Source organism: Leucoraja erinacea, chromosome 10, assembly GCF_028641065.1.
Source record: "Leucoraja erinacea ecotype New England chromosome 10, Leri_hhj_1, whole genome shotgun sequence".
Taxonomy (NCBI): domain Eukaryota; kingdom Metazoa; phylum Chordata; class Chondrichthyes; order Rajiformes; family Rajidae; genus Leucoraja; species Leucoraja erinaceus.
The window spans coordinates 779486-790698 of NC_073386.1; the positions used below are offsets into that span (position 1 = coordinate 779486).

The 11213-nt window shown below is 46.3% G+C and overlaps 1 protein-coding gene across 1 annotated transcript in view; it reads left to right on the forward strand.

Annotated features, from left to right (window-relative positions):
- Nucleotides 1-275: 275 nt before the first annotated feature.
- Nucleotides 276-11213, forward strand: part of LOC129700692 (di-N-acetylchitobiase-like) — a 50563-nt gene continuing 39625 nt past the window's right edge. Inside the window, exons 1-2 of the mRNA XM_055641276.1 lie at nt 276-928; nt 2996-3134. Of these exons, the coding sequence (XP_055497251.1) occupies nt 788-928; nt 2996-3134 (280 nt within the window). The 5' untranslated portion in view covers nt 276-787. The remainder of the gene's footprint in view (nt 929-2995; nt 3135-11213) is intronic.

The following is an 11213-nucleotide window of genomic DNA, read 5'->3' on the forward strand; positions in this document are numbered from 1 at the left end:
GGGCCTGCCCCGAGATGAAAGGAGAAAGATTGAATCTGAATCTTAGGGGACCTTTAAAATGTAGTGATATGGGCCAGACACAGGAAAATAGGAAAACCTCAGATGGGGTATTTTGGACGGGTTCATAAACCCTAGGACAGAATTAGGCATTTGGCCCATTAAGACCACTCCGCCAGTCAATCATGGCAGATCTATCATTCCCTCTCAACCCCATTCTCCTGCCTTCTCTCCATAACCCCAGACACACGTACAAATTAAGAATCTGTCAATTTCCTCCTTATATATTCATTGACTTGGCCCCAACAGCCGGGTGGGGCAAAAGAATTCCAGAGATTCACCAAGATGTCCCCTCTAAATGTCCCATTTGTCTGTTTCTGGCCCATATCCCTTTCCCTCTTAATTAGTACGGGTGTCAGGGATAATGGGGAGATGGAAGAAATAAATCAGCCATGGTTGAGTGTCGGAGTAGACTTGATGGGCTGAATGGCCTAATTCTGTTCCTATCACTTATGAACTTATGAATGTCTAAAAGACACAGGCATGTGTCCATGATCTGTGATTCTAATTAATACAGAAGGTCAAGACTAAATGTTGCCCAGGAGATACATATAGGAGGGTTATAGACAAAGTTACATTTGACAACGTGAAGCTCACGTCAGCATTTCACAATTGCAACATCGTCAAGATATGAATAGATCGAGGAGCGTCATCTTGTGTTGCCGCTCGGTACATAAGTAGCCGCGCTGTGTCCTTTGGGGGTTGTATCCAGCAAGGCTCGGAAGAGAAGATGTGCAGGAGTGTGGCAGGACTCTTGTCTCTGGCTGTGCTTGCACTATGGGTCACAAGCAGTTCCTGTATCCACGATTGTTTCTGCCCGGAACCTTCCCATTGCCGGCCTCTGTCCGCAAATAAACGCTACCCAGTCGAGGTGAGTCCAAACGTACCGAATAGTGAAAGGCCTGGATAAAGTGGGTGTGGGAGGATGTTTTCACTGGTGGGAGAGTCCAGGGCCAGAGGGCACTGCCTTAGAATCAAAGGATATACTTTTAGAAAGGAGATGAGGAATTTCTTTAGTCAGAGGGTGGTGAATCTGTGGAATTAATTGCCACAGACAGCTGTGGAGGCCAAGTCAATGGATATTTTTAATGCAGATAAACTTGTATTGGTTCATTATTGTGGAGATGACTCATTAAGGCTATTAATATCAATGCCAGACCACTGAGCATTGTCGAAACAAAGCAAATAAGTGTAGGAGTAGGCCATTCCACCCTTCAAGCCACCACCGCTGTTAAATATGATCATGGCTGATCATCCATAATCAGTACTGCGTCCCTGCTTTCTCCCCGTATCTCTTAATTCTGTTAGCCCGAGAAACTAAATATAACTCTCGCTTGAACATCCAGTGAATTGCCTTCTGTGGCAGAGAATTCCACAGATTCACAATTCTCGGGGTGAAAACATTTTTGCTCAGCTCAGTCGTAAAAGGCCCACCCCTTATTCTTAAACTGTGACCCCTGGTTCTGAACTCCCCCAACATCTGGATTTTTTTCTTGCATCTAACCTGTCCAATCCCTTGAGAATTTTATATGTTTCTGTAAGGTCGCCTCTCATCCTTCTAAATTCCATTGAATATAAACCAGGTCCATCTTTCTTTCATCTTACGTCAGTCCTGCCATCCTGGGGATTAACCTGGTGAACCTACACTGCACTCCCTCAATGGCAAGAATGTTCTTCCTCAAATTACGAAACAAAAACTGCACAAAATACTCCTGGTGTGGTCTCACCAGGGCCCTGTACAATTGCAGTAGAACCTCCTTGCTCCTAAACTCAAATTATCTCTCGATGGAGGCTTTGTTCACTGCCTGCTGTACCTGCATGCTTACTTTCAGTGACTGGTGTACAAGTACACCCAGGTTTCGTTGCACCTCCCCATTTCTGAATCTGACACCAGTGAGATAATAATCTGCCTTCTTGTTCTTGCCACCAAAGTGGATAACCTCACATTTACTCACTTTTTACTGCATCTGCCATGCATCTGCCCACTCACCCAACCTATCCAATCATAATTCAGAAACATGGCAACCTTAGAGTAGAAACACACCAGTCATTAAAAGATGTACTTGAATTTATAGAGTAGATTCATAGTCATACAACATGGAAACTGGCCCTCCGGCCCAATTTGCCAATGCTGACCAAAATGCCCCATCTACACTAATCCCACCTGCTTGCATTTGGCCCTTATCTCTCTAAACCGATCCTATCCATGTAACTGTCTAAAAGCTTCTTAAATGTTACGATAGTTCCTGCCTCAACCAACTCCTCCGACAACTCGTTCCTTACACCCACCACCCTTTGTGTGAAAGAGTTGCGCCTCACTTTCGTATTAAATCTTATCCCCTTCACCATAGATTTACACAGAATCTTTTACCCAGCGATGGGGAATCAAGAACTAGGGGACATAACCCTGAGAAGCTCGTTTCGCACAGAAACGGTGGTGGGTGTATGGAAGGGTTGGCGCCTGGCCTCACCCAGGTGGGTGTATGGAACAAGCTGCCACAGGAGGTAGTTGAGGTAGGTGCTATAACAACATTTATAAGACACTTGGACAGGTACATCGATAGGATAGGTTTTGAGGGATATTGGTGAACGCGGGCAGGTGGGTCTAGTGTAGATGGGGCATCTTGGTCACCATGGGCAGGTTGGGCCGAAGGGCCTGTTTCCATGCTGTGTGTCTCTACGACTGTGAGCCCAAATGTCAGCACAGTTTGGTTATATAGAATAACTTGTTACTATGCTGTATGTCCTATGTGTTTCTATGTGTGGGTAGAACAGTAGTCACACAGCTGCCTTCAAAATAAGCTGCAGGTTTGATCTGTTCACCTGCACTTCCTGGTCTTGGAGCGTAAGTGAACTTGTTCTGCCTAGAAAAATAATTTAAAGAGAATTTAGTTCCCTTTCATTTTTTTTGCAAATTACTGTTTCACTTCCCTCCCAGCTCTTTGCATTTCACGGTGGAGGAAGAGATTGGAAGCATTACGCCTGGTCAAAGATCACGACTATTGTCACCAGTGGAGTATATGACCATGACCTTCTGTGCCATGCTCACGCACACAAAGCTCGAGTTGTCACGGAAGGTAACTGATGTCTCTTTTCTAATTCAATCCTGATTATCGCAAGTCACACAAAGATGTACAGTGTAGCAGGCAGAGTGCAGCACAGAATCTGACCGGACAAATACTAGGAAGGGGTAGGAAGGAACTGCAGATATTGGTTTACACCAAAGGTAGACGCAAAATGCCGGAGTAACTCAGCGGGTCAGGCAGCATCTCTGGAGAGAAGGAATAGTTGAAGGAATAGGGACCAGGAAAGCTTTGCTCTGCACCCACCTCCTTTTTTCCAGATTTCTCAGCCCTCCCACAACAATCAGGCTGAAGAACAGACACGACACGAAACGGCGTCTGTCCATTCCCTCCACAGATGCTGCCTGACCTGTTGAGTTTCTCCAGCCCTTTGCCAGAATGTGGTGACTATCTCCGTTCTGTTCCAGAAGAGGATCTATTGTACTCTTGTACTGTCTGATTTGACCGGTTTGCACGTGTGGTCACAGGGAGAAGATGCAAACTCCACACAGACAGACAGCACCCCAGCTCAGGATTGAGCCCAGGTCTCTGGCGCTGTGAGGCATCAGGTCTACCTGCTGCACCACTCTTGCTACCCCCATGGCACAAATGGTGGATGGAGTGAGAATAGGAACATCAACTCACCAAGAGCATTGGCATGAATTCATTCTTCAGTGATGTAAATGCCATTGGGTCATAGAGTGATTCAGCATGGAAACAGGCTCTTCGGCCCATCTTGGCCACACTGGCCAACATGTTCCATTGACACGAATCCCACCTGCCCACCTTCGGCCCGTATCCCACCAAACCTGTCCTATCCATGTACCTGTCTAACTGTTGATTAAATGTTGGAATAGTCCCTTCCTCAACGACCTCCCCTGGCAGCTTGTTCCATACATCCACCACCCTTTGTGTGAAAATCTTTCTCCCTTCACCTTAAGCCTATGCCCTCTCGTCCTTGTATCACCTACTCTGGGCAAGAGACTGTGCATCTACCCGATCTATTCCTCTCATGATCTTGTACACCTCTATAAGATCACCCCTCATTATCCTGTGTGCTCCAAGAATAGAATCCCTGCATACTCAACTTTCCCTATAGCTCAGACCCTCAAGTCCTGGCAATATCCTCGTAAATCTTCTCGGTTCCTTTCCAGCTTGACAAAATCTTTCCTATAACATGGTGCCCAGAACTGAACAAAAGACTCTAAATGCAGTCTCACCAACATCTTACACAACTGCACCATTACCTCCAAACTTCTATACTCAATACTCTGATGAAGGCCAATGTACCAAAATACTTTTTGACCACCTTATCTACCTGTGACCCGACCATCAAGGAACCATGTACCTATACTCCTAGATCCCTCTTCTCTACAACATTCTACAGAGGCCTACCATTCACTGTGTAGGTCCTGCCTATGTTAGACTTCAAAAGATGCAACACCTCACATTTCTCTGTATTAGATGCCATTAACCATTCGTCAGCCCACCTGGCCAATGATTAAGATCCTGCAGCAATTTGTCACAACCATCTTCACTATCTGCAAAACCACTTACTTTTGTCCCAGAGTACCATCCCGACACCAGAGTCCTATCTTCTGGCCCTTTCATGCCCTCCTGATTTCCTTTTTTAGCTTTCTCCTCATTTCCCAAAACTCTTCCCAGAACACACGTGATCCCCGCTGCCTTTCCCTGTCCCGTACCACCTTCATATTTATGACCAGAGCCTCAATTTCCCTTATCATCCAAGCATCCTTACGTTCACTTGCCTTGACCTTCACTCTAACAGGAACATGCATGTCCTGGATTCTCCAATTTTGGTGTCTTCAGCAAATGTAACCAATCCATCTACATTTACATCTGGGTCATTGATACATCACAAACAACAGAAATCCCAGCACAGATCCCTATGGAACTCCACTGGTTACACACCTCCATCAAGTCTACTCTGCCATTCAATCATGGCTGATCTATTCTCCCTCCTAACCCCATTCTCCTGCCTTCGGCCCATAACCCCTGACCCGTACTAATCAAGAATCTATCTATCTCTGCCTTAAAAAATATCCATTGACTTGGTCCCCACAACCTTCTGTGGCAAAGAATTCCACAGATTCACCACTCTCTGACTAAAAAATTATTTCTCATTTCCGACTAGACGATAGGCAATCCCAGACTGGGTATTGTGTAATGAGGAAGGATTAGTTAGCTATCTTGTTGCACAAGGCCCCTTGGGCAACAGTGATCATAATATGGTGGAATTTTGCATTAGGATGGAGAGTGACATGGTTAATTCAGAGACTAGGGTCCTGAACTTGAATAAAGTAGACTTTGAAGATATGAGACGGGAATTGGCTCGGATAGACTGGCAAATTATATTTAAAAGGTTGTCAGTGGAGATGCAATGGCGAATATTTAAACACCTCATGGACGAACTTCAGAAATTGCTCATCCCTGTCTGGCGAAAAATTAAAACTGGGAACGCGGCTCAACAGTGGCTGATGAGGGAATTCAAAGATAGTGTTAAATACAAGGAAGAGGCATATACATTGGCCAGAAGAAGCAGCAAACCAGAGGACTTGGAGAAATTTAGAACTCAACAGAGGAGGACAAAGGGTTGATTAAAGTTTGGAGGAAGAGCATGAAAGAAAGCTTGTAGGGAATATTAAAACTGACTAAAAGCTTCTTTAGATATGTAAAAAGGAAGAGATTAGTGAAGACAAATGTAGGTCCTTTACAGTCAGAGACAGGTGAATTTATAATGGGAAACAAGGAAATGGCAGAAGGGTTTCGGCCCGAAATGTTGCTTATTTCCTTCGCTCCATAGATGCTGCTGCACCCGCTGAGTTTCTCCAGCATTTTTGTGTACCTTCCAGTTAAATTAATACTTTGGTTCTGTCTTCACTAAGGAAGGCACAAACAATCTCCCGGAAATACTAGGGGACCAAGCATCTAGTGGGAGGGAGGGAGGAACTGAAGGGAATCCACATTTGTCAGAATATGGTGTTAGATAAACTGTTGGGACTGAAGGCAGATAAATCCCCAGGGCCTGAATGAAAATACTCAAGGAGGTGGCCCTACACATTATGGATGCATTGGTGAGCATTTTCCAATGTTTTCTCGACTGGATCCGTTCCTGTGGATGGGAGGGTAGCCAATGTAACTACACTTTTTATGAATGGAGGAAGAGAGAAAATAGTAAGATTAAACGAGAACTTACCAGTTTGAAGTTTGATCTTGATTTTATGAGGAGTTACGATGAGCGATTACGTGAAGAAGGGCCGTCAGTCCGCATGCGCGTCAATCTTCAAAGCAGCGGTGTGAAATCACAGATAAGAGTTGACCTGAGGATAGTATGATTTTGAAGAACTGGAACTACCAGATGTCCTTGATAATATGAGGGAGGAAACGGTGGGCACATAATCGCTCATCGTAACTCCTCATAAAATCAAGATCAAACTTCAAACTGGTAAGTTCTCGTTTAATCTTACTATTTTACTTCGGAGGCACGTGAGTGACTACGTGAAGATTTTAAAGCTCTGTGATTTCACGCCGGATACGAGTCCAGGCATCACACACTGAATGGATTGACCATGGATGAGTGAAAAAAGTAAAGCATTCAAACATAACGTAGTCAGGCAATAATACTGATGCTTTAATATGAAAAGAAAATTAATAATAACCCCTCCCATCCTAGGAGAAAACTATAAAATAGAATCTAAAATGGTACGTGCAAACACCCCCGGTCCGGCAATAGGTTTGATGTAAAACCGGTGGAAGATCCGTTCATTGGCCCATCCTGCAACCGCTAGGATGTTATCGAGGGGAACGTCCATCGCTCTCGCTGCTGACGTAGATGCAGCCCTGGTGGAGTGAGGGTTAAAAGTGTCAATGTTCACTCCTGCACTCGCCAGTACCTCCTTTAACCATCTGGAAATGGTTTGTGTTGATACCTTGTGGTAAGGCTTTTTATAACTGATTAGGACCGATAGTTCAGAGCCTCTGAGGCCCTTGGTAACTCTTATGTAATGGTGTATATGTGATACGACACACAACTGTGGATCCTCGGGGTATGCCAGGAACTCTAGCTTGAGCCCTGGCACCCCTGGCCTGCTCTGTTTGATCAAATCATCTATGAAAAAGGTTATCACATTTACATTGGTGGTCATGTTGTCGAGATGCAGCTTATGCAACGTCTGGACTCGTTGCGCAGTTACCAGCGCCATCAGCATGACCACCTTAAGGGTGAGCTTAGATAAGGGTAGGGATGGAGCTGGCGCACACTGGCGAAGCAGTGTAAGCACCACGCTCACGTCCCAAATGTTCGTGTACCGGGGCCTGGGTGGTATGGAATAAAAAATGCCCTTCATGAACCTAGTTATTAAAGGGTGCGTCCCTACCGACCGGTGCCCTGACCCAGCATTAAATAGGAAGATAGTGCGCTTCTGGCACTATTGATGGCAGTAGCTTAATTTTTGGTCATAGAACAGGGCAATTAGGAACTCCAGGACATCCATGATGTGTGCTGTATCACACGTGATGTTTGAGACAGAAGAGAACATTTCCCACTTCTTAATGTGAGAGACGTACTGTTTTTGTGTACTCCAGGCCGCTGTTATCACATCCACGGTCATTTAGACAGTCCGTGCCCCAGGTATGGTCTCCTCAAAATCTGCAAACCATTAAATTGATTTGGTCATGAAGTGGATGGTTGCTCCCCGTTACTGGGTGAATGAGTAGTTCCCTGCTCTTGGGGACAGCCATGAAAGGCTGTGTAATCATTTCCAGGACTTGTGGAAACCAAGACTGTGTAGGCCAGTCAGGCACTACCAAAATGCATGTGGCGTTGTCTTACTAGATTCTTGCCAAGCATCGGCCGATGAGGCAAAATAGGGGAAATGCATACAGAAAAATTCCTCCCCAATGTAGAGAAAACGCATCTACTGCCACTGCCCCTGGGTCTGGCTCCCAGGACACATATTTGGGTAACTGGTGATTTAATCTGGATGCGAATAAATCAATATCTGGGGTGCCATACCGGGTGATTATGTCATTGAATACTGCATGATTCAACATCCATTCTGTGTTGTCCTTGCATATCCACGATCTGGTGTCCGCCACCGTATTGTATCTACCTGATAGGTAGATAGCTGAGACCCAAACGTCCCTCGCAATACACCAGTGCCAAATAAGATTTGCCAATCTATCACAAGATACAGACTTAACACCACCCATGTGATTGACATACGCCACCGCGGTTGTGTTGTCAATCTGAAGTTGAACATGCACATGTTGCATAGTACTGCAATAAGCCTTAAGCCCATAGAGTGCCCCCAACAACTCTAAGTAGTTAATACCATGTTGCTGAAGAATTAAGGACTCGTGCTCATTCCACCTACCACCGCAGCTGGAGATGGTATCAGTTGCTCGCCATCCTAGGCCGCTTGCATCGGTTTGTAAGATGACCGATGGAGTAACCAGCAAAATTTCCCTGGTGCTATGACGTATATTCGTCATCCACCATTGTAATTCAGCAATGGCCTCGCCTGGCAATCGCATTGGTCTACCGAATTGGCCAGTGTGGGATCTGAGAGCCTGTTCCTTTGCACGTTGTAAATTTTGATAGTGCAAAGGCCCGTAACGCACAGCTGGAAATGCAGCCACTAGTTTGCCAATTACACTTGCTGTTTGTCTAATTGATGGCTTTTGTTTAACAATAAGGTCGTTGCAGGCTTTAGTTAACTCTAATTGGTTGCACCTAGGCTGAGTCACTGACATGTGAATTGAGTTAATTGTAAACCCCAGGTAATCAATGACCCTGGTAGGTGTCAATTTGGACTTAACTGGATGGATGAGAAAACCCAATCTTTCAAACATGTGTTTGGTGCCTGAGACAGATGATTCTGCCTGTTCCTTGGTGACCCCGAAGATTAGAATGTCATCCAAATATGCCATGACTATGTGATTCTGAGCTCTTAGTGGCCCCAGAATAAGTTTCAGTAATTTGGTAAATAGTCTGGGAGCTGAAGTCAGTCCATTAGGCAATGCTTTGAACTGCCATTATTGACCCATCCAGTTAAAATTCAAATATCTCCTGTGCTCCCTGTGAATAGGTACCGAGTAGTATGCATCTTTCAGGTCGATGCATGCCATATAACCACCTAGAGAAACCAGTTGGATGGCTGTGCCAAAGTTATCGATTTTGAAATGTTTATACTGCACAAAAGTGTTGAGTTCAGTTAAGTCTAGGATGATACGACATCCTTTTTCCACTTGGCGAATATATTGGATACAAATTGGTGAGGTTCCAGATGCGACCTCTCAATGACCTCTTTATTGGATAGAGTTTGGATTTCAGCTTGTATATCCAAACTTTCCTGTTGTGAGAAAACATATGTGCGGTTTGGTGAATCTTGTATGGGTGATGAGTCAATAATGAACTCAATTTTGAACCCTCGTACACTGTGCAGTATAAACTGATCCACTGTGACCCAACACCATTCATTCAAGAAATGGTGCAATCTCCCCCCAACCGGTGCGTGAGGCATATGTACGGTGTTCCACAAGGAACTAGGTAGACCTACCTCAGTAGTTACTGGCGGTATAGTGCTGGTTTTCGTTTGCGAGGCTTGGGAAGTAGAGCTGGTGGCGGGTGCCCTCTGCACATCCTTGCCGTGAGCCGGCTGGGGCCCACCCCTAAAAAAACCTTGATGCCTCCAGTTCGGGTCTTCCGCCAGTTCCGGGGCCCCTAGGCAGGTATCGCCTGGTGCTGTAGGGTGCGTAGGGGTGAGCCCGGCATGATGAGCCCCTGGGTGTGGTTTGGGCTCTACTCATGAGGTGGATGGTCCTCGCCTCATCGTCCAGCTCCAGGACCTGCCTTGGCAGATCTTCCCCGAATAGATAATTGGCCGGCTGGACGTTGCTAGCCTTGCACAGCACACAAACCTGGGGTTTAGTGCCAGCCGGATTGCGTTCTTGCGCAGGCAATTTATTTCGAAGTGAGCATTACACAGTAATGCCACTGCGTCCCGTTGAGTGTCGGTCAGTAGTTCCCCATCTACAGACCTAGCAAAGGCCGTGATACCAGATGCCAGTAATTTCAGGACTTTCTGGAGCTTTACTTCCTGGGCTCTGACGCCCGCTACAATAAGACCCCAGATGGAGTGATTCACAGCCAGCACATTGAGGGATGCACAGTTTGCAGGAGAGGGGTACCTGGTGGTAGTCTCCTCCATAGTCAGGTCTTTGAGCTGGTGAGATGCCAAATAATTAATATTGTTGGCCAGGTCTTCATTCAGGAGTGCTCCTAATGGCGAGGATATGGCAAATCTGGATGCCAATAGTGGCACTTCAGACCCGTGCCCCTGGGAATGCTCACCCACTGTGCCTCCAAACTCGGAGTCAGGAAAATACTGACCCGGTGTACCCCCCCCTCCAGCGGGGCAGACACTTTGCAGCCCCATGAATAAGGCCGCTGGCGCAGGCTGCTGCAGAGACCCGTGTTGATACTGCTCCCTCCTATGGAGCAGATAATTCTGGAGCCACCTCTCCATTAGGTGCTCCATATGGGTAAGTCGCCCGTGGACGCTTCCCAACAAAGGAGGAGATCCCTCCTGGCCCAACTCATCTGAGTCTACCGGCCTTGCAGATTTTCGTGTGGCCTTGCGCCCCTGCGGGACCGCCACGGTGATTTCCTCGGGCACCAGATCTGCTGCTGGTGGCTCCACCGCCAGCGACAAAGTCAGTGACACAGACAGTCGCCCGCTACCTGCATTATCGCGGTCTTCGGTAGCCGGCTTCCCCGCAAACCGTCTCCTCACCTTAGACATAGCTGGGTCCAACTTGCTGGAAAACAAGACTCACTGAAACCGGCAATACGACCACGGAGCAGTTTTATAAAACACTTACCTGCAGTTTTTTAAAACTTACCGCTGGAAGAACGCAGCGCGCCTGCCAGTCAGTCATTGGCGCATGCTTCAGACGTAATGACGCACATGCGGACTGACGGTCCTTCTTCACGTAATCAGTCACGTGACTCCGAAGTAAAACAGGCAATTATAGACCAGTTAGCCTTACATCGGTAGTGGGAAAGATACT